Source organism: Hibiscus syriacus, unplaced genomic scaffold (assembly GCF_006381635.1).
Source record: "Hibiscus syriacus cultivar Baekdansim isolate YM2019G1 unplaced genomic scaffold, ASM638163v2 tig00111402_pilon, whole genome shotgun sequence".
NCBI lineage: Eukaryota > Viridiplantae > Streptophyta > Magnoliopsida > Malvales > Malvaceae > Hibiscus > Hibiscus syriacus.
In genome coordinates, this window is record NW_024063082.1 from 5,120,598 (window position 1) to 5,148,229 (window position 27,632).

Below are 27,632 nucleotides of genomic sequence, written 5' to 3' on the forward strand. Positions count from 1 at the left end.
GCCTGATTTGTTGTAGTATTTTAATTTCATTATATTTTATGTATTCATATTATTATAGGTCTAAGTTTATTTAATATTTTTTATAACTTGTAATATCAAATTAAATTTAGAGAAAAAATACATGTATGAATCTATTTATAGAATTTTTATATACAAAATTTTTTATATATTATATAATTTTTCGTTCAATATAGATTATATAACATTTTACGAGTTAAAAAATTATTTTATATACATGTTTGCGAAAAAGAAAAAAATTCAAATCAATAATATATTTTTAAAAATTCAATTTAATTTTTATATAATCATGAAATTATACTTAGTCAACTGAAGTCATAATAAAAAACAATATTTTAAAATTTTATATAAATTTTTCTAAGAATTTTAAAAGATTTAATATTTGTTTTGCTTTATGTACTATAAATAAATTCTTAAATTGACCTCTCTATTAATTGATGTTAAAAATATGTTTTTATATTATTATATAATTGAGACTACATCCCTGCGTCGATCAAGAAACTAATAACATCGTTACACTTTGTGACGATTATCATAGCTGACAATAAAAGGCGAGAGTGGAGGGTTTTGAATAGAGAGAGAAAAGTGAAAGAAAGAGCGTGTGAGTCAAGAATCACAGTAAAAGAAATGCGTCAACGGTTATAAAACGCGGTGTTACTTCCCTTTTTATCCTGATTTTCTTCTTCATCTAACTCCAATAAATTCTACTCAACGGGAACGGTCGGTAAATCCAAATTTATCTTTCCCCCTCTTTTGCCCTGATTCTATCTTCCCCATCCTTCCCTTATTTAAAATTTTGATTATAAAATAAATCAAATGGCATCAAGAACTGTTGCCAAAGATATTATCCCTCAACGGCAGTCGTAATTTGATGAATCAAAATAGAAAGAACATGGGAAGTAAGGAGAAGTTAGATTTCAGTTGTCTTTTTGTCCTGATTTTCATCTTCATCTTCATCTAAACCAAACAATATTTTATACTTCCTAATTTGTCTTTTTTGCCCCGATTTTACCTTCTCATTTTTCCTTTTATATAGATTTTGATCATAGAAGAAATCCATATGCGTCAAAAACTGTTGAAAAAGGTATTACAACTCTTTGAGGTTGAACGGCAATCGTGAGCGAATTTTTCAGTATGTAATTTCTCAAACATGGTTTTCTCACTTTTACTCCCTTTTTGCATTTTCTGGGATTTCTGAGTATTTTTAGGATGAATTTGATTTTTTTGGGAATAAAATGAGTGATTTTTAGTAAAATAAAGTTGGGTTTATTTGACATTCTGTATATTCGAGGAGTTTATCCGGAAGAAAGTTTTTCCAAAGTGAAGAAGTATGAGCTTCCAAAGTTGCTTAATCAGGATGATGTTATATATATATATCCCCTTCATTTCCTTCAAGATTTTTGTTTATCTGTCTATCCTCCCTTCGTACACTAATGATCTATGTCAATTGTGAAAGAGTAGCAAAATGTTGTTACTTGTTTAGGATCCAACATAGCAGAAACAGAAACTCTGTGGTGCGCCTTTTATGGTGGCCGCAAGCATTCCCTCTGAGTACCCAATTTAGGTTCCTTTCATTTGCTAATATTTGGTTTTAAATCATGTTTACATGTGTAAAATATGCATAATTTAATTTCTTTATTTAACCAAAACATATAGGGATTACTTTATTATATTTTTTAGATAATATTTTAAACTGAACTTTCTTTCTAGAAAGAAGCCAAGTCACGGGAAGAAGAGGATAAGGAACAAAGAGGAAGTATTTTTGAAATAATTATACTATTTTAAGGATATTTTAGTCCAAATTCATGGAATAGATAAATATGTATGTAGTATGTGGGAATGATAATCGTAAAACACCCTTAAAAAGTTATTGTTGGGAATGAGTTATTACTCACAATTGAGAATCTTTCCCATCCAAACAAGCTATTAAATTCTGGAAAAAAGTTCCCCTGTAATCACATTTCCTCCATCAAAACATCCCCTAAGAAGTAGTGTTATTATATGGGTAAATTATACATTTAATGTCTAAACTATTACTTTTATTCTGTTTTAGTACTTAAATTTTATTTTATTTTTGAAATCATAACTAATGTTTAGTTTAGGTTTTAATTTGGTTTCATACTGTTAAAAGATTAATAGAAATGTTGATGTGGTGATTTTTTTCAATGATTTTGGCATGTTAACACTATCGTTAAGTTTTTAATAGTGGGGTATCAAATTGATATTTAAACTAAAAAATATGTATGATTTTTGAAGAAAAAAAGTAGGTATCAAAACATAACAAAAGTAATAGTTTAGGTACTAAAAAGTATAGTTTACTCTTATTATATTTATCTTAAACTTTATCTCGAGATTTAAGATACAAATTTGTTGAATTCATTAAGCGACCTTAATAGTTTAAAGAGTGTTATTCTTTTTAGAAATTTCGAATTTGACCATGTTTGCAAGAAATATATGTATTATCAATAATTAAGAAAAATTGTGAACAAAAATTATATTGTGAAAAAATATTAAATTGTGAGTATTTAATGTCAAATAATTGAGAGTTATCTTTGAACAAATAATATATATATATATATATATATATATATAACCGCCCAACATTTAAGATGTAAACCCATCGCGGACTCTAAATAAATTAACGAAAATTTTAAAATACATTCACTTCTGAAATATTAGTTCCGTACCAAAGTATGGATAAAAGAACAAGCACAATGATTAAACTTTAATCAAATCTATTTTCATGCATAATTGCTGTAATGACAAATATTGGCAGTCCAAGATTGAGGTGCAATCGATCGCTAGGCTCGAATATACAACACAACCTAATCATACGACCGAGTATATGATTATTTAGCATATACTACACATGATGCATTGCTATCAAGTGACCAAACCTGTAGCCTTCGTGTTGGCACTTGAACTAATTATACATCAAAGAGTTGACCGAAATCCCGTTGAGCTTGCCGCCTTCTCGTCAACGGGAAACATGGGTGTCATCGTGTCCTTTCATGCGCAAACCCAAGTCCAAATTATCCATGTTTGAGTCCTGCAAAACAGGAAGATTTCTGCTTTAGTTCAGTCTTAAGAGGGAATCAAATATTTCATACTTTGAGCAAGAGTGTTATTTATATAAAACCAATGAAGAGATTAACCGAATGGATGTCGAATTCCTCTATCCTCATGCTTCTAAGTTTTAACACATTGGTAGGATACAATACCAATACCAAAACAGAAAGCTCTGTAGAGGATGAACCAATGGTAGAACTAATATTAGAACAGCTTAGCTACTTGAAAAGGCTTGTCCCATCTACAATTAATCATGAAACTTTCATGTTTTGTATTTAGAATTTCTAAATTATTCACCTGAATGGAACACAAATACAACCTCGTTGCACACATAAACATCATCTGAGAACCAGCACAACTTTATCCGCAACTGTAATTACCCAGCTAAGATAGAATGCATGAGACATTGAAGTTTCAATCATTTTATTGTAACGAGCAACATCTTAACCAGTTCATGTTTAAACCTCACACACAAGCAAGCATCATCCATGAACCAACAAGAATTTATCTGCAACCACACCAACCACTTGAGATGGAAGGCAAGATAATTCGAGGTAACACTTAAAAAGAGGCTTGTATCCTGCAACATCTTAACCTTTCGAGTTCTGCATATAGAATTTCCATCCTATTTACTTAAATGGAACACAAGTAAGCATCATCCAAGAGCCAACGCGACTTTATCTGCAACCATACCGACCAGCTGAGCAGGAAGAGGTGAGAGGCTAGAGTTCAAACATTTGAACAAAGTTGTTCCAATAATCCAAACTACCTTTCTCTCTTTCTCTGGAATTTAAGGAATTACTTCTCGCAGATTTTCTATTCTTATCATTTTGTAAGGTCCTTTAGCAATTGGCTTCAACTTGCAAAGACAGATGATTATAGCATAATCGAAGTAGTTACCTGCGTTTCTTTCTTCAAATCTTCATTCACGTTCAATCGAGCTGGAATCTCCTTGATCTCATTCTCATCTTTCTTAACTTCATTTTCGACTTGTTTCGCAGATGCTGCCCTTTTCCGCTCTTCCTCTAACACAGCAACCTACAAAAAATGGCAATCAAAATTCCTTAGTTTTAATTCCATGAACCCATGAGTTGGGGAAATTTGGCTTCTTTAGTAAAGAAAGATTGAAGATTTAATTCCAACTTAATTAGAACCATAAGAATCAACAGAGAACTGATAATCTACAGTCTACAGAGCAATTCCCTAGCTAAAACTTCAGGACAGAAAATAAAGACGTGATTTTTTAAACACGTAATACATATACACTTACCGGGGTATAGCGGAATTTGCGCTTGGGAGGCTGCTCCTCGTCCTCGGCAGTGGAGAAGGGGGACCCGGAATCAGCAGAGGAAAGTGGAGTCCACCGACAAAGTAGGATGCTGGTAGAGGCAGAACTGTTGCTGCCGTTGGATTGAGAGTGCTTAACAGTGGATGAAGGCGACACGTGGATCCACTTCTTCTTCCACTTCCTCACGGGGCCATTGAACACCGCCGTCGAACCGTACCGGACAGTAGCCCGGCCCAGCCTTGTGGAACCTACTCCATCCATTCGATGTTTTTGAACTTCTCGGGCTACTAGCTATAACCGACGGAGGATTAACCGGGCATAAGTGGATAAGGAAACAGAGTTGGATGTGACACTGACAAGTGACAACCTTAAAAAATAGTTAAAAAAAAGGGGGCTGATGTTCGTTTTGGTTGGTGATTAAAACAGGAAGACAAGATAGAGCACCTTAACTGAACGAACCTGAAAGAAACGGCGTCGTTTTAAATGATCAATTAGTCAAAGTGCTTCAGGGTTTTATACATTTTCTTATCTAATAAGCATTTTGGCAGACATTAGGGAGTCAGCAGAATGTGGAGCTCTGGCTCACTTGGTTCGGTCAAATCCAGCTTTCATCAAACAGTGAATCCTCAAAGTCCCATCTTTTCTTTTGAAAGAAATCACAGAGATTCATCATGGCTAATACCTCTTCATCTCCTTCCAATGTCAGTAAGGGCTTCATCATGGCTAATATCTCTTCATCTCTTTCTACGGTTCCGGTCGAGCCTGTCAATCAGAAGTTGAGTGGCGACTTTTTTATTCGACCCCATTTAAGAAAGTTGCCTCCTTATCAACCCATTTTACCATTTGAGGTAACTGGAATAATATCCATATCAGTATTCTGTATTCTTCTTATTTAGTTTATTCCTTGATTATTGACTTAATACTTTTTTGAAGCTTTTTAGTTGTTTCCGATATAATGAAAATTTCATCATATTATAAGTTAGAGGATGAGCAATTTATGAATTACTCGCGAGGCATGTGTCAATTCATAAATTATGAAAACTGCATCTTAATGCCAAAGTTGTCTAATGGTCTCATGTTGATTCCTAACAAATGAACCGTTTCTTTGCAGTGTTGGATTACTGAACTGATTTTAATATCTTGATACATTATGGTTATTTCTTCCTGACTCATGTGGTTTGGCAACTTGCACCAAGTTTACCAGACTCTCTGTCATTAGCTTCCCATATGCATCTCATGTTAATCAGTTTGCTGGTTTTTATTTCTTAATCAGTGTTGTGGGTTTGCGTCTTTGTTTTATAGGTTTTGTCGGCTAAACTGGGAAGGAAGCCCGAACATCATCAAATTAGATGCAAATGAAAATCCTTATGGTCCACCTCCGGAGGTCATTTAAATAATTACTTCCTTCTCTTATCAAAAAAAAATAATTACTTCCTTCTTTTTGTACCAATTGCAGGCACCATTCTTGCAATTGAGTTATCTACTGTACCCTGATTACAGATTTCGGATTGTTTGTAGGTTCTTGAGGCTTTGGGGTCGTTGAAATTCCCGTATATCTATCCTGACCCTGAATCTCGTCAATTGCGTGCTGCCCTTGCTGAAGATTCGGGTATTGGATCTGATTATATTCTTGTCGGTTGTGGCTGCAATGAACTTATTAATCTGATCATGCGGTTAGTACCAGGAAACTTAGTTGGTGTAGCTAGCTCATAATTCCTACTCTCTATTTGGCTTCAAGAATTAAGTATTTCTAACTAGTTGCTTTTGTATTTTTGTCGACACATATTTTCGTCCGAGCATGACATTCACGTGTTAATTTATATGTTATTATTTATAGTATATAGTATATATACATTACATAATATATACATATATTATAATTATATAACATATATCACATACATATTTTTCTCATCCATTTGCATTTATTACATTTTCAGGCCCAAATACAAATAAAGAACAAGCCCAACAGACAACCCACACGTGACCAGAACCAAACCCATGAACCGGTCCAGCTAGAGTTTCCAGAACCCTAGCTTTCTCCTCTCTTGCTCACCATGCGCCGCTTCAGCCCCACCGTTAGATCCAGTGTTGATCCAAGGACCAAGATTCAAGGAAACTAGGGTTTCATCCTTAACCCTAGTCACTTCAGCCGCCTCTCCTCACGCCGCACGAACCAAAACGATCGAGTTTTTCGGCGAGACCTCGGCACTAACAGCAACAAAGCCAATAACCCCGATTTTTTGGGTGCACCAACAAGTCAAAAAGCAGATTAGTGTTAGAGTCCTATTAGGAGTCTTACGCTCTAAAAATAGTCGATTTCTAGGCTATAAAATGATGTAACATACACGATTTTAAAGGGGGGATTACTGCGAACACACACATAAAGTTACCATAGCAAGCACAAAGAAAGTCGGAACACTTGTACAACATTTCGAAACAAGAAATAAAAGCAAGGTATATTGTTGTTTACCTTTTCGTTCACTTGATCCTTTGCATGTCAAGTTTATCGTCCATCGTGTTGTTTTGAGTCGAAAGTAAGCAAATAGAGAAGATTTTTGCCGATGAAAAGGCGTTTTCGTTCGAGATTATTTTTGTAGATCTACGAAAACCCGAGGCCTTTTTTGAAAAACCAACTTGATTTTCAAAACGAGGAGGAGAAAAGCTCCTGGAAAATAAAAAATTTTCGTGATTTTGCCGTCGATGAACGGCGGCCGTCGCCGTTCAACGGCGGCGGTGAGGCGGCTTGCGGCGACTGATGGCCGGTTTCTGGAAACTCACGGCCCCTGTTCTTGAAACTCAAGAACAAACCAGAGAAAAGGGAGAGAAGAAGAGAAGGGTTCGGTTTGGAGAAGGAAAAAAATGAAAACAAAGCCAAAACATTGGCTTAAATATGCAACCCGTGAAACCAGCCGACCCGACCCACTGCTTAATAGATCCGCGTGTTTTCACGCGAAAATGGGGGAACTCTGTTTTGGTCCCCATCGTTTCAAAAACTTCTATTTTGACCCCAATTTCACTGTAATCGATCTTTAATTCTGATTTTCTTTCAATTTAGCCACCCAACTTGTTTTTGATTCAATTTAATACTTATACTGACCCTTTTATTTATTTCATATTATGTGATTATATATATATATATATATATACGTATTTTCTATATATTTCATCTATATACCTATTATTAATACATATATATTATTTTTAATTAACTTTTTGGTCATTTCTTTATCTAGCTACTACGTCTTATAATTTTATATGTTATGTATGTATTTTTTTATTATTTACCAACCTTACTCATTTTATCTTATAATTATATTTCTATTAACATTTTATTTTATGTATTTATGTATGTATATATATATATATTCATTTTACCTATTATTGATATTTTTCCTTTCTAATACTTTAATATATATATATATATTTCTCGTTTCATTCATTAATTATTTATTCCATTTTTATCTTATTTATTTCCCCCTTTTGCTTTTTTTTTCTTTTCTCTTCCCCTTTATTTTATATTATTTTACTTTTTATATATTTGCCTCTGATTTTATTTCTGTCATTTTTTGTTGTATTCATTTTAATTATGCCATTTATTTTTTATCTTTCTCTTGATTATGCGTTTCGTTTTCCTTCGTTATCTTATTTTCTTCATTTTTATTTGTTCTCCTCACCATTTCCCCTAATGTTATTTTCACAACTTTTTAAGGGTATTTCCGTAAACTATCAAAGGTAAGTAGTTTGGATCGACATTTTTTTTACCTTTTAATTTAAAATTACAAGTTTTTTAATTAAAGACAACTGGAAATTACATAGTACCGAAAGGGCGGTTCAAGGGTGCTAATCCTTCCTTGACCGTAACCGACTCCCGAGCCCGACATATTTCTGGTAAGACGCAGATCAGGTAAGAAATAGGGTATCCGATCAACCCATTTATTTTTAAATAAATGATCGGTGGCGACTTCAATCCACATTTTTCAAGTCGAAGCCCAATTCCGAGCCCAACCGAAAGACGGTTGCGACAATTTTCAATTAATATTTTGTTGCAGATGTGTGCTTGATCCTGGGGACAAGATATTGGATTGCCCTCCAACCTTCACAATGTATGAATTTGATGCTGGTGTTAACGCAGCACAAGTTATCAAAGGTAGAAATATACTTTCTACTAGTTTCACTTTCGTATACATCACTTTGTAATTATCTTTTTTTGCATCTAGGCCGTGGATTCTTATCAGCTGTTTGTATTTTCAATCTGCTGTATTATCTATAAACATATTAATATCCCGTGCAGTTCCTAGGAAGCCAGACTTCAGCTTGAACGTAGAAGCAATTGCCGAGGCTGTTGAGTGGGAAAAACCAAAATGCACATTTCTAACTTCTCCCAATAATCCAGATGGAAGGTAAATGTTTTCAATGGCTTTCCTTTTTTTAAATCTGAGGGACATGATCATTGTCTTATTTCAATAGGCACAAAGGGGGTATAAATCCTAAACCTTGTTTTTTATCTGATCAACAGTGACGGATAAATGTTTGGTGGAACATGCTTTCTCAATTCTTTGAATTTGTTAGACATGACTGCCTTTTCTTTTCCTGGTGTCTTGCTGCTATAATTTAGTTGCTTCATTTGAATCTCATTTAGGTGGGGCTTCGAAATCATTTACGGGAATTTCATGAGCTTGAGGACTTTATTTTGAACGTGCAATGTTGAAACTGTAACTATATGTTGCTCTGATCTGTTTTTCCATTTACATATTGTTTTTATAGCTCCATTTCTTTGTTAATCGGGATTTGGCAGTATAATTAGTGATGAAGTTCTCTTGAAGATCCTTGAAATGCCAATATTGGTGGTGCTGGATGAAGCTTACATTGAGTTTTCAGGAATTGAATCTAGAATGCAATGGGTGAAATTCTTGAAGTCAAATTTTGCATGAATTTAAATGTTTTCCTTCAATTCTCTTTGGTGGTGTGGTGTGGTGTTGATAGGGATTTTAAATCTTGGAAGTTGAGAGCTCATTGTTTCTGGTTTTGTGTAAAAATGTTAATGAATTACAGTTTTTGTAGTGCTCTTGCCTTCTCCTTTTGTCGTTACCGTCAATCCTTACCTTTTTCCTTTCTGGTGCTATGCAACCTGCTAGTTAGAACTTCCAACATCATATGCTCTGTCGAATTGGTCAGAGAATGAATAATTATTGCAGGTTTAGCTGGGATTCATGTCGGATATGGCTCATTTCCTTTGAGCATAATTGAGTATTTGTGGAGAGCAAAGCAACCATACAATGTTCCTGTCGCTGCTGAAGTTGCTGCATGTGCTGCATTGCAGAACCCAAAGTATCTAGAGGTTCCTACTGTTCCTTTTGCCCTTTTCGGTTCGAAATATGACTTTGGTCTTGTTCCAACGATATCTAAAAACGGGTTGTTTTGGTATCTCGATTCTCTTATGCCCGAAACGCTATTCTAATACTGCTCTGCAAATCTTTTACAAGATGGTGAAAGAAGCTTTGGTAGCAGAACGGGAACGCCTTTTTGAACTTCTGAATGAAGTACCATTTCTGAATCCATATCCTAGCCATTCTAACTTCATTCTATGTGAGTTGACATCTGGGATAGATGCTAAGAAATTGAAGGTACACAAGCTCCACTGCTTTGCTCTCTCGAGTTATCTTGTTCCTCGCACAGTGTTTATGAATGGTCGTCCTTGTTCATCTCGTCTTATCTTATAGTTTTTGAAATAATTTCTAATTCTTCATAGTTGCAACTTCACTTCTGAATCCATATCCTAGCCATTCTAACTTCATTCTATGTGAGTTGACATCTGGGATAGATGCTAAGAAATTGAAGGTACACAAGCTCCACTGCTTTGCTCTCTCGAGTTATCTTGTTCCTCGCACAGTGTTTATGAATGGTCGTCCTTGTTCATCTCGTCTTATCTTATAGTTTTTGAAATAATTTCTAATTCTTCATAGTTGCAACTTCACTTCTGAATCCATATCCTAGCCATTCTAACTTCATTCTATGTGAGTTGACATCTGGGATAGATGCTAAGAAATTGAAGGTACACAAGCTCCACTGCTTTGCTCTCTCGAGTTATCTTGTTCCTCGCACAGTGTTTATGAATGGTCGTCCTTGTTCATCTCGTCTTATCTTATAGTTTTTGAAATAATTTCTAATTCTTCATAGTTGCAACTTCACTTCTGAATCCATATCCTAGCCATTCTAACTTCATTCTATGTGAGTTGACATCTGGGATAGATGCTAAGAAATTGAAGGTACACAAGCTCCACTGCTTTGCTCTCTCGAGTTATCTTGTTCCTCGCACAGTGTTTATGAATGGTCGTCCTTGTTCATCTCGTCTTATCTTATAGTTTTTGAAATAATTTCTAATTCTTCATAGTTGCAACTTCACTTCTGAATCCATATCCTAGCCATTCTAACTTCATTCTATGTGAGTTGACATCTGGGATAGATGCTAAGAAATTGAAGGTACACAAGCTCCACTGCTTTGCTCTCTCGAGTTATCTTGTTCCTCGCACAGTGTTTATGAATGGTCGTCCTTGTTCATCTCGTCTTATCTTATAGTTTTTGAAATAATTTCTAATTCTTCATAGTTGCAACTTCACCATTTGATCATAATTCAGAATAACCGGTAATGAATTTTATTTCACCACAGTTTTATGAATCATCCATGAAAAAAGCATCTTCTTGTCACAATCTGTGCAGGAGGACCTGTCAAAAACCGGCGTGATGGTCCGTCACTATGACAACAAAGAGTTGAAGGGTTACATCCGTGTGACTGCAGGGAAGCCTGACCACACAAATGCTTTAATGGACTGCTTGAGGAGTCTATCTTGATTTCATTCCTTTGCAAAATGTTGTGACTTTAATATATCAGTCAATTCTCACCATGTATGGGTTTGAGTTCAGCTTTATGTTGGTTGAAGTCCCACTATGTTTGGAGTTTGTTCGAATTTATTCTGCTCTAGATTCGGATTTATTCTGATAACTGGCATGACCGTGCATTGCAATAATTGATTCTAATTATAGTTAATTCCAATATACTGGGTTATTAATGGTAAATTTTGAATGAATTAAATTGAGGACAAAAATCGTCTTGTGATGGGTTTGGCTGGTTCAATGCAATTAAAATATTATATTATATTATAAAGTATGATATAATTCTGTCACAGATTACATAAGGTAAGTTCTGCTAGTCTTCATTATTAGTCTTATTTTATCATAACAATAATTTTTCAGACAACTTACTAGACTGCTAGTGGCTACAAGAATAAAGGGTAAACTATTAAAATGGCATCTTTCGTTTCATTTTTATTCGCTTCTTTGTCATTAGTTTAAAAAAACAATATTTTGATAACTGAAATTAGATGTAAATAATTTGATTACGTGACACGTTAACGAAAATGTTTATTTTTAATTTAATTTTATATTTTAAATAAAATATTAATTTATTTTTTAAATAAAATATCTGTTAAACTCTTAAATTTTAAATAAAACATCAATTTAACTCTTAAATTTTAAATAAAGCATCAATTTAACCCTAAATCTATCAAGTTCCTTCATTAGTCTTCGCTCACAACATCATCGATAGTTGTCGGCCACCTTTGTTGACGATCATTAAATCCTTTAAAATTTTTAATTCACTCGTTTTTAATCTCATGAACACATGCTCTTTAATGGGAACAAACGAGTAAAGTGGATGATAGTGTCATCTCCGTAAATAACCACCAAAGAAAAGGTACTTAACAATCAGGGGAAAACTTATCAAGACAATCAGATATGTTAAATGGTCCCACAGTCCGCATTTATCGTTTCTGTTGTCTGTTTCAAAGCTTCTCTAACTCCCATAAACTCACTCTCTGCAAAGATCGAAGCGTTGGATCTGAAGTAAAATAAAAGCCCAAAAATCTTTGCTTAAAACAAGACCTGGGTATGCTTCATTAACTCCTCTGTTTCCTTCTGGTCTTTCCTGCATTTTCAGCCTTTTCTTGTTTACTGCTGTTTTGATTTTAACGTGAACAAAGTATGTTTCTTTTTCTTTTTAGCTGGGTTTAAGAGAGATATGTGGATATTCTTATAGTTGATTTCGTGAAATTTTGTGGATTTTAATTGTGAAGTCGTTGTTCAAGGCTGAATGTTTTGTGTAAGATTCATGATCTTTTTTTCTTGTAAGTTCCCATCAGATTCATTTTTATTGGTTTTGAAGTAGGACATCAATAACTTTTGGTTGGTTCTTGCAAGTTGCAAGAGTTGTTCAAGATTCATTTCTTCTCCTCGTAAATTTCAATGTTTGAGCAACCGAATTTTCTGCAAGTTCATTTGCTTGATCAATTGCACTTTGGTTCAATTTGTATGATACGTCGGTTCTTTTCACTTCTTTTGTACCATGATCTGAACTCAATAATACTTTCTGCTGGCCTTCTTATTTTCTTTTCCCAGCACAAAAACCTCAGAAACATTATCTAGTTTGTCTGCTGAATGCCATTGTTGCACATGCAGATTTTACTATAATTCTTGAAACTTCTCCTGACTGAATGATTTGACATAGTTTGTGACTTCTGCTGTTAGGTGTATGCCGTTTAGTCTGGCTAGCTTCTGTTTCTAACGGGTCATTGAGGTACATATACACAAGTTTGTTCTTTTATTGTGTATCCAAAATTGAAAAGAAAATGCGGTAATGCATATTAAATGCTTCCCTTGGTACGGCTAGGTTGAAGTGGTTGAGTAAACGGCAGTAATGGATGCACAGAACCCTCTTCTAGGAGAAACCACTTGTGGCACTTTATTGCAGAAACTGCAAGTAATGTGCCTTCTAACTTCGTTCTCTCCTATAAAATCTTTGTTTCTTGAACATACCTGTATGCAGAAATATAGAAGGTAATATGTCCTGCGATTGATTAAAGGAAATATGGGATGAAGTCGGCGAAAGTGATGAAGAGAGAGACAAGATGCTTCTGCAGATAGAACAAGAGTGCTTGGATGTGTACAAGAGGAAGGTTGAGCAGGCTGAAAAATCAAGAGCAGAACTTCTTCTGACCTTGTCGGATGCCAAACTCGAACTTTCCACACTTGTAGCAGCTCTTGGAGATAAAAGTTTCCTTGGCGTTGTGAGTAATCAATTAAGTTCACATTATAATTGTACAGGAAGGTAATATTCTTGGTATGGTAATTAATTTTGTTCGTACGTTTACTGTAGGATACTGTTAAGGCATCAGGGACAATCCAGGAACAACTTAATGCTATAGCACCAGCGCTCGAACAGCTGTGGAAACAAAAAGAGGAGAGGGTTAAGGAGTTCCTTGATGTACAATCACAGATTCAGAAGATAAGTGGGGAATTTGCTGGGAGTACCGGTGAGCTGACTGGTGCTCTGGCAGTGGATGAGTCTGACTTGTCCCTAAAGAAGTTGAATGAATATCAAGTAAAGCTCCAAGAACTTCAAAAAGAGAAGGTAAGTTCAGTGTCTTATATATTCTGGCATCAAGTCTTTACATTCATCAGTACCACTGATGTCTCATTCCATTGCAGAGTGATCGGCTGCACAAAGTCCTTGATTTTGTTGGCACTGTGCATGATCTCTGTGCTGTCCTTGGAGTGGACTTCTTTAGTACTATAACTGAAGTTCATCCAAGCTTAGATGAAGCCACATGTGCGCAGTCAAAAAGCTTCAGCAATGACACTCTATTAAGGTTGGGGAAGACAGTCTCAGCTTTAAATGAAGAAAAGCAGCAGAGGCTTCATAAGGTATTTCTGTTGTATATAGTAATTATTTTCTCTCTCTCTTTTCTAGTGCAAGTGTACTCCCCGTTTCTCTTTCTGACACTGTCAGTGTTAAACATAGCTATATGACCTGATGGATTTGTCTTTATTACGGGCATAAATATGAACTTTATACTATATTCAACTTTATACCTCTATTCCAAGGAGTTAATATATTAAATCAACTTGTTCCTCTTTTGACAGCTTCAAGAGCTGGAAGCTAAGCTAATTGATCTTTGGAATTTGATGGACACACCTGAAGATGAAAGGAGATTATTCAACCATGTTACTTGCAACATCTCTGCATCAGTTGATGAAATGACTGTTCCTGGTGCTCTTGCTCTGGATCTGATTGAACAAGTAATCAAGTTTCTTAGTTGGTTGTTGAAGTTTGGGTGAGAACAGTTGCTTACTTGTATTTATTTTCTTTTGTCTTGAAGGCGCAGGTAGAAGTAGAAAGTCTTGATCAGCTAAAGTCAAGCAGAATGAAGGAACTTGCTTTCAAAAGGCAAGTGGAGCTTGAGGAGATATTTGCCCATGCTCATATGGAGATAGATCCAGAGGCTGCTAGGGAGAAAATTATGGCTCTGATTGATTCTGGGAATGTTGAACCTGCTGAGTTACTAGCTGACATGGATAATCAAATCATGAAAGCGAAACAAGAAGCCCTTAGTAGAAAAGAAATATTGGATAGGGTTGAAAAATGGATGTCAGCTTGTGAAGAAGAAAGTTGGATTGGTGACTACAATCGGGTACTTATCACTTCTCCCTCAACCTTGCTTTCTGTCTGGCTTCTTGCTCCCACCTTTCTCTGCCTTTCTCAGTGGGACCGATGCGTGTATTGGTTTGCAGTTTTTCAGTTGAAGATACCAGGAACTATTCTGATGACGCGACCATGATATATTTGAGCCACTTTTTCATCCTAAATGATATAAATGAGAATTTGGCCCGAAGTGGTGTGGTTTGATATGCGCCCGTGATATTGATCCTTGAATATGTTGTTCAATCGTTAACTTATTTGTTTCGATCTTCCCTGATAAATGTTTTGGATTTGGAATTTACGAATGACTTTTTTTCCCTTTTTGTCGGAATGAATGACTGCCAACTTATCAGCCTTTTAAAGATGTATACTCTGCATCTTTTTATAGGGAAAAATAAAAAAATAATACTAAAGATGCAGTTTTGATGGTGATCTTCCATGCAAATGCTCTTAGCTTATTACTTCCACCTGACACTCTTTCAGTTCCACTGATATTTTCCTGCTGGAACAGGACGATAACAGATATAATGCAAGCAGGGGTGCACACTTAAATCTTAAGCGTGCCGAGAAAGCGCGTATTCTGGTCAACAAAATTCCAGGTAATGTGTATATATCTTAAGTTTGTTACATATGGACATGGCTAATGCACCCATTTTATTCTTTAAAATCCACATAGTAGAGGAGAATTTTTTATAATGCTACGACTTTAGATCTGCTTAGCATGTGTGTATAACCAGAGTTATCCTGTATTAATTGGTTTTATTTTCTTACTTAGGTATGGTTGACACTTTGGTTGCCAAAACTCGAGCTTGGGAGGAAAATCATGGCATATCATTTAAGTACGATGGCGTTCCCCTTCTTGCCATGCTAGATGAATATGTCGTGCTCAGGCAAGGAAGGGAAGAAGAGAAAAGGAGGCTTAGGGTAAATTTTTTATTCATTTATTAGTTCTTCCTATATACTTGGTGCGAGCATGAACCTAGATAGAAAGGTGAACTAAAAAGAGATTTTACCGAACATGGTCTCTCGACTTTCAATCTGCATGTAAGGTGAACTAAAAATGTTTTCTACTAAATGCGGTAACTTATAAACCTGCAGGATAACAAGAAGTTCAGCGAGCAGCAAAACACTGAACAAAATGCCAATTTCAGTTCAAGGTCAGCTCCTACAAGATCAGCCGGTACAAAGAAGGTGGTGGGGCCTCGAGCAAATGGAGGAGCCAATGGAACCCCTAGCAGACGGTTGTCTCTATGTGCTAGTCAAAACGGAAGCAGATCTGCTGGTAAAGATGGGAAGAGGGACAGTACGAGGCTGGCAGCTCCAGTCAACTTTGTTGCCATATCAAAGGAGGATGCCGCATCCCATATTTCAGGAACCGATCCAGTTCCGGCATCACCTTAATAATAAATATAGACGTTTTACACCCTGTCTTCTTTCTAGTGTTATTACCTCATATTTTTTAGTATATTGGTCCGAAGTTGAAGTGCTGTTGTAGCAATAGAGTGAGTGACTATAGAATATACCAGTATACCGTTATTAGCTGTGTAATATTGTGAAATTCGACATTTTCAAGCCGGTTTCCTATTCATGTTGTCTCATTAGTTGTGTAATACTGTGATGTTTGGCCAAACTTGTCTTCCGTTATTGAATCCTCTTAAGGAAAGGGGAAAAAGGGAAACCATAAACAGGGAAACCTGAAATGAACTTGTTATAACTGAATTTTGCCTTAATGTCGACCAGCTCGGTTCAGTTCATTCAATCAATATATATATATACAAAAGAATTCTTTTTTACTTCTCCCTACAGTTGTAATCTCTATTCATTTTGCAATGAAATTTACAAAGTTTTTAAGGACAACCAAACAAGCTAAAAAGTCGCAACATAATCATAAGCTATACACTGTAATATTCTTTTTGAACTTTCACTTGTACATAATTTTATGTACTTAACAATTAGCACATTCGACTTTAGTATGAACATCAAGTATTCAAGCTGTTACTAATAAATTGGTACCTAGCTGAGAGGGGTCGTATCTGTTGGCGTAGCTTAAATCACTGTGAACTATAACCCTTGAATCAAGTTGGATGATTTCAGCATCCTGAAGTGTAAAACCATGGGGAAGCGGCAAAGGGAACCCTTCTCTAAGATGTAAGTTAAGATATGGCATGAAGAAGGTTTTGAGGATGGTTGATATTGCAGCCTAAAACAATAATTCACCAGACTTTTCATTAGATGCATAAAAATGAATACTTATTTTCAGTACACATCAGAATTCAGTCACAACGGTTTCAAGCATAATCTTGCTTGGAATGGCTCAATTATGATTCAAAAGTGCTTTCATGCGTGTTTATACTCGAAACAAGCTATAATGGATTGAAAAGAGGGTCGAAATGGATAATACCTGAACAAGCTGCATGTGAAGATCACCAACATTGCTCCATGCCAAAGATGCTTTGAAGTCAATTAGTCTAATGCTACCAGCAAGATTGTTCCGATGTATTTCAGCAGAACAAGATGCTTTTATCACCTGCATATAATTATTACAATCATAATTGTCCAAGAGCTTGCTAAAATGACCAAAATAAAAACTGGCTTCCTGAGCTCAAAGAGGTTATAAAAAATGAACTAAAAGATGGAAGTCATATTGCATACTAATGAGACGCATGCGACTGGCACAACTTCATCGGAATTTAAGACCTCAAAAATCAAATCTGCATAAATGGTGGTGTCAATATCATGATCTGCAATTTGTATGATTGGTGGAGAAGTTACTGTCAGACGAAGATTCATATCATCATCTGGATATTTCTGATACAGTTGAGGTATAATATATCTCCATCCGTCAGTGTTCATCAGCGAGTCGGGTATTTCATCGACAGTCCAATGCATATAATCCCCCTGACAACCAAAAGAACATATATCCATTTGTTTAACCATACAATAAGTTGCATTTTAGATGCATTTTCTATACATACTTTCAATCAAAGCTTGAGGATGATTGCAGGTTTAACACCATAGTAACTTACATTGAAGTACACTGATGCAGCAGACTCAAAAACTTTTTCATGTAAAGAGATTTCAACCATCTTTGCTAAACCATTGCCGGTAAGGAAATTTTGTGATCTTTTACAGTAATAGTTTGAAACTGAAATTTCATCTGCTCCCTTGAATAGACCATTAATATCGATCTCCACGGAAGAATTAGTTAACAAAGGGTCATCCATGAAAGTAACATTCAATGCAACAACACTATTAACTTGCAGTTCTTTTGGAATTGACTGCAACTTCGAGTCGAGAGTTATTATTCCTTTTTGGATGTTCTTGGTAATAGCTTCTTCAACTGCAGACACTATTTTCCCTTGGAAAGCATCAACGATCCTGTACAATGAGATGAATAAATACAATAAGTATCATGATCTCAAATATAGGATCAAAAAGGGAATCCACCAAGAATCAGATGTTTATATTAAAACCTTAAAGATTGTGAGATGTAAGTTCATTAACGCATGCGTAATTTTGTTATCAGATAGAATAGTGTCCAACTATGTTACTTGGACTAGGGTGTGAGGGTCCTTGGAGAACATATCCTAATAACCATGTTCGAAAATACGTTGGACACGGATACTTCAAGAAAAATAAAGAATTGGAACAGCATAGATTTCCGAATAGGCAACAACAACATACCCTTGATAAAGCCAAGAAGCTCCACCATCTACATCTATGGAGATATCTTTCACATGACATCCATGGTCCAATAATAATAACTTGAGAGTTCCTTCTTCGTTTATAATAGCCGCATTAAGCCCCACTTCCATGCCTAGAACCTTTGAACCATCAAGTATATAAAAAGTTCAGAAATCATAGATTAAGATAATGGATAAGCATGATATCCAAAAAAAAGGGGTGTAACTGAGCCAAGCTCGACTTGATTCGAGACAAACTGCTTGAACTGGCTTGATTAGGCTCCATTAAGCATGTTTATCTAGTAAAAAAGAATTTGATTCTCATGACTTCAACGTGATTATTCATGCTTGAGCTTGAGTTCGAATTTGAATTTGAATCGATATTTTTCAATACTAATTAAAAATGAAAATAACTCAGTAGACTTATGAGTTATTCAAGTCAAGAAATATAACAAAGATACAACTAAATAAACCGTATCGGCTATCTTGTTCTTTCAAAGTTCTTACAAAAGTTGAAAGCCAAGAAGAAAAATTATAATCCCATACCTTAACAGTAGCAGTTCCATGATCCGAAATAGTGATTACCCAATTTTTGTAAGAATACTTCCACTTCATTCTCAAATTAGCAGTAGCACCAGAAGCAACTAAAACAATACCAGAGTCCCCGGTTTCAACCGATGAAGAAGGAAAATCGACGCTGTAAATTACGATATCAGAAAGACCAAGATGAACTTTGCCAATAAGTGGGATTTTTACAGACTTTTCAATATCAGGAAGGTGAAGTGGAAACATGGAAGAAACAGCTTTCTCAATCAGCAAATCTTTAGAAAAATCAAGACCTTTTTTGGATATAACACCAGATATCCATCCTTCTTGGTGGGATTCAACATGGGTATTAGCAGAAACGAGCAGGAATGAAAAAACTATGAAGCATATAGGTTTTTCCATTGATCTTGAAGAGATTTCAATGTGGGGGAAATTGGGTTAAAGAGGATAACTCTAAGCATGAAAAGCTCAAAGTTTAATCAACGGGTTTCGGTGAACTTTGAATTGTTTATCTGATAAGAGTTTTTCTTAGTAAGAACAGAGGAGGGTTACTTCCAAGAGATTGAAACTTGGAAAGCAACAGGTGAAATTATGAGCGTTGAAGTATATGAAGTTGGCTGATGAAATCGGCTTTTGGCTTTTTGGAATTTTGTTCATTATTTTTTGATCAATTCAACATTTTATATCTTGTTAAGATAACCATAGAAGCATCCAAGCACAAGATTCGCACAAATTAGACAGAATTTCATATTTCCACGTTTAAGAAAGACAAAGGCATGGGGCTTCGTTTTTATGTTGAAAAACAAATTGAGACGATCGTTAGCTTTTATAAAACTTTATTTAAATTAATGATCAATAAATCATATATTAATGAATAAAAATAACAAATTTCTCAAACTTTAGTGGGTCTCAATTTAACCCGATTAGAATCAATCAATTTTTATTTTTATCAAAGATTGAGGCAGATTTTTCATTAAACTTTTGAGATTGAGTTTGAGTTAGATTTAAGTGTAACTTATCTCATCTCATCGTGATATACTTATAAAATATTTTTTATTTTATAATTATTTTTATATAATATATATAATTTATATTATAGAAATTTAGATTAACACGAACCAAACAACCTCATGGTTAAAAGTATTGTGTACACAGAAGTATGGACATTTATTGTCAAATGGTTAAAAGTCTAACTATAGGTATCTAAAATAAAACCAAAATTAAATATTAGGTATGATTTTTGAATAAAAAATAGTTTTGTGGTCAAAAAGGAAAAAGTTATAATTTAGGTACTAAATATGTAGTTCACCCAAAAATTAATAAGAAAATAAAATATAATATCAAATTGTAAGCTTGGGCTATCTTTTAGCTCAAATGGCAAAACAGTTAGCCCATTTAGCTCCATTTGGGTCGTTGATCGGCTTTTTGAAGATCCACAACTAAAAATCTAAAACCTCTGCTGGAACGAAACTTCCCGTCTCTAAATTCTAATAATTAAGATCTCAACTCCTGTTATTTTCTCTTACATTCCCCTCCCCAGAAACCAAACTAAAAGGTAACTGGATTTATTACCGATCTCGAAGTTTGTTTTTTGGTTTTTGCTGAGCCTCATATCGAAGCTTTTCAAAATACGTTTTTATTATTTTTGACAGGAATTATTGTGTAAAACCGAGATCTGGAATATGGGTTTCTTGGTAACAACCCTAATTTTTGTTGTGATTGGGATAATTGCATCTCTTTGTACGAGAATCTGTTGTAACCGAGGACCCTCTGCTAATCTGTAAGTGCTCTTTAACAATTTCTCTCTTTTATTTTTTCAATTTGTTTTGCTATCTTATTATGCTTTTTCCTTTTAGATTTTAAGTTCATATGCTAAAAGTTGTTGTTTTTTTTTTCTTTCTAAATGTTGGTTTCATGTTCCTTCAATCATGTTTAGAGGGCATCTTTCAATTGGTATACAATTGGATTCAAATAGCTGCTGAGTATCTGTATCGCGGCGATTATATTGTGGTCGCGGTGGTGTCCAAAACTTCTGTCGCAGAAAATAGTGGTGTGAAGCTGGATCACACCAGTAGCGGTGGATCACTGCCGCAATTTAACGGATAGCGGTCAATCGCGGCAATAGTGGACCGCTATTCCGCTATTTTAATTTTTTTTTTAAAACAGCTTTTTTTATTAAAGAAATTAATCCCTTTAGAAAAATTCACTGCCGCTATGACCGCAATAGCATCTCTTATATCCGCAACCGCGATAAAGCGACTCAAAACACGGCCGCAACCGCAATTTAAATCCTGTGGTTTTAGAAGTGAATAATGAAATATGCTTTAATTTGGTAATAGAAGTGAATAACTGAATATCAGGTTATCACTCTGAACCAACGTTAAATTGTTTGTCCTGTGGTTGTTTACTCTCAACATGAATTAATTTTATCTCCTATCATTGTGTTGGGTAATAGATGAGTGATCTATCAAGCTTATCTTCAACAATCTTCGTTACTTTATTACTCTGACTCTTCATTTTTCTTGAACTACCTGTGCCCAACCATATGCATGACATCCAAGGGCTCTCCAAGTCCAAACTCATGTGAAAACTTGAAAAAATGAATATACGCATATTGGACTCAACCATATCCAACATTCACACCGGAGTCGAAGTAACATAGATACCAATTACCATTATATACTATATAGTTTGGTTTTTCATCTAGATTCTAAAGGCTGAGAATGTTACCCACTGAAACCCTTTGTTCTTGTTTCTTTTTGCAGGCTCCATCTAACATTGGTCATTACAGCAACTGTCTGTTGTTGGATGATGTAAGTTTTTCTTGTTCTTCATGGTAGCTTGATCTTTATGTATATATATATATATATACACACACACACACACAACTGGTAAAGTATTAACTATCTGATTTTTTAATAACTCTTAAATTTTGATGATTATTAACATTGGACTCCGGTTAGCCATGTTATTTTATTCTAAATTTTGGTTTAAATGAACAATATAATATAATGCCAATTCATTTCTTCCTCACATTTGTGCAGTTGGAAATTACTTTTCTTATAGCGTGTCTATGCATGATTGCATGTGTGTGTATCCTAGTTTTAGGATATTGACGTATTTATTTATTTATTTATACACACATTTACATCTTATCTTTATTTTTAATTTTCTGACTGCCGGAGGTCTTCCACGGAAGCTGATCTCAACCTGGCGTTGGGGTCAGCCTACTACCCTACCTCCCCCTTACCCCATTGCATATGGGAATCAGGGTTTTGTTGTTGTTGTTGTTGTTGTAATCTGCTTATAAAGAACTTGTGGTGATTAATCTTAGAATAATTTCTTGTCCAGCATTTTGATTAGATTCTTAGCAATGAATCCACTGAATTGTATACCTTTTAAAGGCGGAGATCTTTATGTACCGTGCTTTGTTATTGCTATGCTAACAATGTATGAGACTTTGATGGTTGCTAAGTTTGTGGAATAAGGTAGGTTAAGGGTTTCCATGATAGATAATAAACCTCTGAATTTTATAATTTAGAAGAACAGTAAATATGTTTTCTTTTCTTCCTTTGGCACTCTTGAATGCTTGTTTACTCTTCATACAAATAATGTATTCATTCATTCAGCATGTAAACATGCATCCTGTCATAGATTATCGAGCCTACAAGAGACGGAATCTATATGCATTCTTTCTTTCCTCCCCCAATCACTGATACGCAGTCATGTTTATGTAGCCTAGTTCCTTGTAATTAAGTCAATCTAATCTCTCGCTCACCTTCCAAAAGTTCTTTTTCTTTCTGGCGGAAGGATTTTAACAAGGAACTTGACTTGGAGGCAAGTAGCAACTTTAGCTAGACTAAATTATGCCAGCGCTTTCAAGGGCTGCTCAGGTCTTACATTGTTTACCATAGTTACTAGGGTTTCCTGGGAAGACCTATGTGGGGCACCTTTTGTCACGTAGAGCACTTATTAGTAAGTAAATATTGTCTTATTTTGATTGTCTTTCTAGTTTTTAGTGTTGGTTTCTTCTTTGATAGGTGGGCAATTGTATACCTTGCACAGATGAAACCACTCATTGTCCCCATTTTAAGTGAAGGGGAATGAAGTTCTTCCAGAAGATAAACTAACAGTCAGATTGCGGATCGACATCTGAATTTAGTTATCAAGAATTACTTGTGTCTTCTGGTGTTGGTTCTGTATGCAAGCCGAATTCGAGCTTGAACTTGGCACTTGATGTTATCAGTTTTCTCATTTGTTAACACTCATATTGTTATCTTTTATTCAATTTTCATAAAAAGAATGTGTTGTTTTATCAGACATTATGAAATTTTGGTGAAATAAAAGATTATATTTCGCTTTATCTGTCTGATTTCACGTTGCAGCTTCAAAGCAACTCTAACAACATTAAGTGCATGGAAGTGATGGCAACGTTCTATGTTGTTTTGATTTATTTATTTTGGCATAATATCAAAATTGGCCCTTAACGATTAATATAGTAATCAATTTTTTTCAAGTGATATTCTTTAGGATGAAAATCTATAGTTAATTAAGATCAATATTTATTATTGATGTTATAACGTCATGTTAGTACTTGGTATACATGTCATGCTACATAAACATTTAAGCACATGGTAATATCAAGTATCGTATCAACATTTGATATGTATAATATATGTCATGTTGATGACAAACATTAGTAATAATTAATTAACGATTTTATAAAAATATCAATTTGACAAAAAATGCAATATTAAAAGTTAAAATATTAAAAAATACATTTAAAATAATTATTCAAACAAATATTAATATGAGATTGTAACATTGTCATTTATTTTGAACTCCGTACAAAAATATATTAAAAGCTTATGGAGTATAAATTATTATAAGTTTCCACGGAGTTGGATAAATTCAAATTTTAGTTAATGTATGTAACATTGATTATTAGATGTACAACATTTTTATTTAGATGATTTATGATTATAGAATAAAATTTAATTTAATTATATAATTATTTTTAAAGATAAAATTTAATGATTTTAAAATTTATGACTATCGTTTCTAAACAAATTCTAATTTAAAATGCATTTTTAGATAAAATCTTAATTTTATCTTAAAACAGTATTTAGGCATTAAAGTGGTTCGTTTAAAAAAAATGGAAATTAATTTGAGGGGAAAAAAGACGATAAATGAGGAAGAAGAGCAAACGGCATCGTTGTAATCTCCTGCTAAAACCTGAGAAGGCGAGACTGCCAGAAGAAGTGTCATCTAATCTGTTCAAGTGGTCTCTCAAGAACATTTCCCTACACATGATTTACTGAAATTCTCTCTAAAATCCTAAAAGCCCATATCTCTATTCAATCAAATATCTTTTTTTTCCTGTAAAAAATGGCGACACTTCAAGTAACAAACCCAAAGGAATTATTATCATTAACTTCTTCTTCTTCTTTGTTTTCTTCAAGACTACGTTTTTCTTCAAAATATCCATTGAAGAAAAGCTTTTTGAGGACACGTCACCGTTTTGGAGGGATAAGCTGTTCCTTCGCTCCTATGGAAACCGCTAAGATAAAGGTGGTTGGTGTTGGTGGAGGTGGCAACAATGCTGTTAATCGAATGATTGGTAGCGGTTTACAGGTTAGTTTTCAGCTGTTTTCTATTGGTTTTTGACTAAATTTAGCAAATTTTGTGAAATTTTATAGGTTCTTTTACTCTCCGACTCAATGTGTGTTGTTTATTGAAGTGGATTTAGCTTTTAAGTTTGAAAAAATGGAGAATTTTTGTGGGGTTTACCATTTTCTGGACTCTGAAACTTGAAAGTGTTAGTTTTAAGTGGCTTTGCTGGTGGGTTTTGGCCGACATTTTGATTTGATGGGTTCTTGTTGTCAATTTGAGAATTTGGGAAATTAAGTTCTAATCTAATTTCAAACATGCCTTTGTATAAACTCAGTACCGTTTTGAAATTAGTGTTTGATGATTAGTCAATGGTTTTTATGTGAATTTGCCTTTGTGCTACATGAGTTAAAAAACTTAGCTCTCGTTTTCTCCTTTTGCTGAGAATTTGTTCGGTTGAATTTAAATTGCATGTATGAAGGTAATGGAGATGATAATTCAAGGCACTTCAGTCATAATGCATTACTCAGAATGTTAACTTCCATGGAGGGATTTACTGATGTCATTGCTGCTTTGTTTTGGAATTAGGGTGTTGATTTCTATGCTATAAACACGGATTCTCAAGCACTACTACAGTCCGCTGCTGAGAACCCACTTCAAGTTGGAGAACTTTTGACTCGCGGACTAGGTCTAGCACTCTTGTTTGATCAATAAGATAATTATTTTGTCTCTTGTGATTTGTTGTAGGGCTATTTACTTGCCTTATATTTGATTTAATTGTGTGAATCAATTGACTGAAATGTAGGGACCGGTGGAAATCCACTTTTGGGTGAACAAGCTGCAGAGGAATCTAAAGATGCCATTGCAAATGCTCTTAAGGGATCAGATCTCGTCTTTATAACTGCTGGCATGGGTGGAGGCACTGGGTCCGGTGCTGCTCCAGTTGTTGCCCAGATAGCCAAAGAGGCTGGCTATTTGACTGTTGGTGTGGTAACCTATCCCTTCAGCTTTGAGGGGCGTAAACGAACCGTGCAGGCATGTTTGTTTGACTCCCTTCATTTGATGCTCCATATAGTCAGAGATATATAGCCTGAAATCCTTGTCTAGTAGAGAACTGATTGGGTTATGCAAATTGCAAAACAATAACATCAATAAGTTTATATTCCTACAAATTTTCTCATTTAATGTCAAAATAGTTGTCTTATATCTCTATATTTGCAGGCACTGGAGGCCATCGAAAAGCTGCAAAAGAATGTTGATACTCTCATAGTGATTCCCAATGACCGTCTGCTTGATATTGCTGATGAGCAGACACCTCTTCAAGATGCTTTTCTTCTTGCTGACGATGTTCTGCGCCAAGGGGTTCAAGGAATTTCAGATATAATCACGGTGTCTCATTTTTTCACATGCCTAGCTACATTTTCAAAAATTCTTAGATTGCACTGTTTCTAGTGTTTTTTAGATTTTACTTAATCATTCTTGTTAGACGTATTACATTTCGCATGCTATAATTATTGACTATTTTTGGCGATGCATGAATTGTTTTCATCTAGACCATAATGATTAAATGCTCGAACAATTCGAACAATTTGAGCTTTATCACTGAATAGAATTTATTTTCTTTTTGCAGATACCTGGATTGGTGAATGTGGATTTTGCAGATGTTAAGGCAGTCATGAAAGATTCTGGAACTGCAATGCTTGGGGTTGGAGTTTCCTCTAGCAAAAACCGTGCAGAAGAAGCGGCAGAACAAGCAACTTTGGCTCCGTTAATTGGATCATCAATTCAATCAGCTACTGGTGTGGTATATAATATTACTGGAGGAAAAGATATAACCTTGCAGGAAGTGAATAGAGTGTCACAGGTACATATAGTGTTAGGAATTTTGTCTTTGCCTATTCAATCTTATCATGTTTATGGAAAATGAAATACATTTTGGTTACATTCTCTTTGTGATCTGTATTAATTTTTTGTTGATTTTCAGGTTGTGACAAGTTTAGCTGATCCTTCGGCTAACATTATATTTGGCGCTGTTGTTGATGACCGTTACAATGGGGAGATACATGTGACTATTATTGCTACGGGCTTCTCACAGTCGTTTCAGAAGACACTATTAACTGACCCCAAGGCTGCAAAACTGATTGACAAAGTTGCAGGAGGACAAGAAAGAAAGGGGATGTCCTTACCGGTCAAACCATCGTCACCTTCATCGGTTCCATCTGCATCACCTCCTCGAAGGCTATTATTCTAATTTCCTTGATCTCTTCTTTCATATACCTGCATTTTGCCATAAGTTGTGTAAAGATATTCAAGCTTACGAGTATTATTAGTTGCTATTTGTTTTATCTGCTTGTGTTCCCCTTCAATAATTAATGGGTTTGGAGTAGTCCAAAATAGATGTGTCCATGCTTGAATCCCAAACTAATATGAAGATATGAACCTGAAATGCTTCTAGGTATGAGGAGGTGAATGTTATCACATTGATTCAATTTATGTTGATTTAATTCTTCTTTAAGTATCCATGTTCAAAATTATTGGAGAATTAAATAATCAGCAATGGCACATTCAAACTATATAAATACAAGCAAATCTTATGTTGCTTGATAAGTTTCACATTGTTGCTAGAGATGTTCATGAATCGGATGATTAAACCTGAACTCCTTTTAAAGCCAATCTTAGACCCGGCATTATTCAGCCCCACCCATATGTTAAAATTTTGATATACTTCAGAATTTGGAATTTGATAAAAATAGATAGTCGGGTCAGGCTAAAAACCTTGCCCCGGGTTAGCCTATTGCAGACTGAGGCAGGTAATCCGATCCCTGGTAACCTCTACTTGATGCTGGCTACAATGCTTTAGACTTGACAACAAAAGCAAATAATT

General features: G+C 34.9%; 6 protein-coding genes and 1 long non-coding RNA gene across 8 annotated transcripts; 4 read left to right on the forward strand and 3 right to left on the reverse strand.

The window, feature by feature from the left end:
• Positions 1-1,396: 1,396 nt before the first annotated feature.
• On the forward strand, positions 1,397-27,228 carry LOC120162205 (cell division protein FtsZ homolog 1, chloroplastic-like). Its single transcript, XM_039172381.1, has 9 exons — positions 1,397-1,407; positions 1,874-1,879; positions 4,542-4,550; positions 24,513-24,772; positions 25,337-25,436; positions 25,554-25,783; positions 25,970-26,137; positions 26,379-26,612; positions 26,733-27,228. The coding sequence occupies exons 4-9, from the start codon at positions 24,527-24,529 to the stop codon at positions 26,997-26,999; spliced, it is 1,245 nt and encodes a 414-aa protein (XP_039028312.1). The 5' UTR covers positions 1,397-1,407; positions 1,874-1,879; positions 4,542-4,550; positions 24,513-24,526; the 3' UTR covers positions 27,000-27,228.
• Positions 2,762-4,778, reverse strand: LOC120162206. The gene is made up of 3 exons (XM_039172382.1): positions 4,358-4,778; positions 3,988-4,125; positions 2,762-3,067 (listed from the first exon to the last, which is right to left on the reverse strand). Exons 1-3 carry the CDS (start codon positions 4,634-4,636, stop codon positions 2,996-2,998), a joined length of 489 nt encoding a protein of 162 aa, XP_039028313.1. The 5' UTR covers positions 4,637-4,778; the 3' UTR covers positions 2,762-2,995.
• Positions 5,047-11,227, forward strand: LOC120161436 (histidinol-phosphate aminotransferase, chloroplastic-like). The gene is made up of 10 exons (XM_039171685.1): positions 5,047-5,254; positions 5,623-5,759; positions 5,894-6,048; positions 8,428-8,525; positions 8,670-8,778; positions 9,174-9,293; positions 9,431-9,468; positions 9,574-9,767; positions 9,862-10,002; positions 11,096-11,227. The coding sequence occupies exons 1-10, from the start codon at positions 5,047-5,049 to the stop codon at positions 11,225-11,227; spliced, it is 1,332 nt and encodes a 443-aa protein (XP_039027616.1).
• On the forward strand, positions 12,194-16,534 carry LOC120162203 (65-kDa microtubule-associated protein 1-like). Of its 2 annotated transcripts, XM_039172377.1 has the most exons (11): positions 12,194-12,320; positions 12,959-13,007; positions 13,101-13,190; positions 13,294-13,497; positions 13,587-13,841; positions 13,919-14,134; positions 14,354-14,509; positions 14,590-14,901; positions 15,421-15,508; positions 15,685-15,833; positions 16,008-16,534. In XM_039172377.1, the coding sequence occupies exons 3-11, from the start codon at positions 13,128-13,130 to the stop codon at positions 16,308-16,310; spliced, it is 1,746 nt and encodes a 581-aa protein (XP_039028308.1). In that variant the 5' UTR covers positions 12,194-12,320; positions 12,959-13,007; positions 13,101-13,127; the 3' UTR covers positions 16,311-16,534. The 2 variants fall into 2 exon arrangements, with proteins under 2 accessions (XP_039028308.1, XP_039028309.1); XM_039172378.1 differs by lacking the exon at positions 12,194-12,320 and having other exon boundaries at positions 12,635-13,007.
• On the reverse strand, positions 14,244-14,705 carry LOC120162212. Its single transcript, XR_005519536.1, has 2 exons — positions 14,563-14,705; positions 14,244-14,497 (listed from the first exon to the last, which is right to left on the reverse strand). It is a non-coding gene; the product is annotated as an uncharacterized LOC120162212 (long non-coding RNA).
• On the reverse strand, positions 16,787-19,761 carry LOC120162204 (putative BPI/LBP family protein At1g04970). The gene is made up of 6 exons (XM_039172380.1): positions 19,139-19,761; positions 18,594-18,733; positions 17,936-18,287; positions 17,562-17,807; positions 17,311-17,436; positions 16,787-17,109 (listed from the first exon to the last, which is right to left on the reverse strand). Exons 1-6 carry the CDS (start codon positions 19,538-19,540, stop codon positions 16,897-16,899), a joined length of 1,479 nt encoding a protein of 492 aa, XP_039028311.1. The 5' UTR covers positions 19,541-19,761; the 3' UTR covers positions 16,787-16,896.
• Positions 20,564-23,456, forward strand: LOC120162211 (V-type proton ATPase subunit e1). The gene is made up of 4 exons (XM_039172391.1): positions 20,564-20,693; positions 20,791-20,918; positions 21,904-21,951; positions 23,179-23,456. Exons 2-4 carry the CDS (start codon positions 20,821-20,823, stop codon positions 23,243-23,245), a joined length of 213 nt encoding a protein of 70 aa, XP_039028322.1. The 5' UTR covers positions 20,564-20,693; positions 20,791-20,820; the 3' UTR covers positions 23,246-23,456.
• Positions 27,229-27,632: the final 404 nt, after the last annotated feature.

Excerpts from the sequence above, each read along its gene's own strand:
- LOC120162203 (XM_039172377.1), top strand. The coding sequence starts at position 13,128 with ATGGATGCACAGAACCCTCTTCTAGGAGAAACCACTTGTGGCACTTTA. Across the intron at positions 14,510-14,589 it reads CTCTGGATCTGATTGAACAA|GCGCAGGTAGAAGTAGAAAG; the intron begins GTAATCAAGTTT and ends TTTGTCTTGAAG. Across the intron at positions 15,509-15,684 it reads TCTGGTCAACAAAATTCCAG|GTATGGTTGACACTTTGGTT; the intron begins GTAATGTGTATA and ends TTTCTTACTTAG.
- LOC120161436 (XM_039171685.1), top strand. The coding sequence starts at position 5,047 with ATGGCTAATACCTCTTCATCTCCTTCCAATGTCAGTAAGGGCTTCATC. Across the intron at positions 5,760-5,893 it reads CTTATGGTCCACCTCCGGAG|GTTCTTGAGGCTTTGGGGTC; the intron begins GTCATTTAAATA and ends GATTGTTTGTAG. Across the intron at positions 10,003-11,095 it reads TAGATGCTAAGAAATTGAAG|GAGGACCTGTCAAAAACCGG; the intron begins GTACACAAGCTC and ends CAATCTGTGCAG.
- LOC120162204 (XM_039172380.1), bottom strand. The coding sequence starts at position 19,540 with ATGGAAAAACCTATATGCTTCATAGTTTTTTCATTCCTGCTCGTTTCT. Across the intron at positions 18,734-19,138 it reads ATGGAACTGCTACTGTTAAG|GTTCTAGGCATGGAAGTGGG; the intron begins GTATGGGATTAT and ends GATGGTTCAAAG. Across the intron at positions 18,288-18,593 it reads GCTTCTTGGCTTTATCAAGG|GATCGTTGATGCTTTCCAAG; the intron begins GTATGTTGTTGT and ends CTCATTGTACAG.
- LOC120162206 (XM_039172382.1), bottom strand. The coding sequence starts at position 4,636 with ATGGATGGAGTAGGTTCCACAAGGCTGGGCCGGGCTACTGTCCGGTAC. Across the intron at positions 4,126-4,357 it reads GCAAATTCCGCTATACCCCG|GTTGCTGTGTTAGAGGAAGA; the intron begins GTAAGTGTATAT and ends CATTTTTTGTAG. Across the intron at positions 3,068-3,987 it reads ATTTGAAGAAAGAAACGCAG|GACTCAAACATGGATAATTT; the intron begins GTAACTACTTCG and ends CCTGTTTTGCAG.
- LOC120162211 (XM_039172391.1), top strand. The coding sequence starts at position 20,821 with ATGGGTTTCTTGGTAACAACCCTAATTTTTGTTGTGATTGGGATAATT. Across the intron at positions 20,919-21,903 it reads CGAGGACCCTCTGCTAATCT|GCTCCATCTAACATTGGTCA; the intron begins GTAAGTGCTCTT and ends TTCTTTTTGCAG. Across the intron at positions 21,952-23,178 it reads ACTGTCTGTTGTTGGATGAT|GTGGGCAATTGTATACCTTG; the intron begins GTAAGTTTTTCT and ends CTTCTTTGATAG.
- LOC120162205 (XM_039172381.1), top strand. The coding sequence starts at position 24,527 with ATGGCGACACTTCAAGTAACAAACCCAAAGGAATTATTATCATTAACT. Across the intron at positions 25,437-25,553 it reads ACTTTTGACTCGCGGACTAG|GGACCGGTGGAAATCCACTT; the intron begins GTCTAGCACTCT and ends ACTGAAATGTAG. Across the intron at positions 26,613-26,732 it reads AAGTGAATAGAGTGTCACAG|GTTGTGACAAGTTTAGCTGA; the intron begins GTACATATAGTG and ends GTTGATTTTCAG.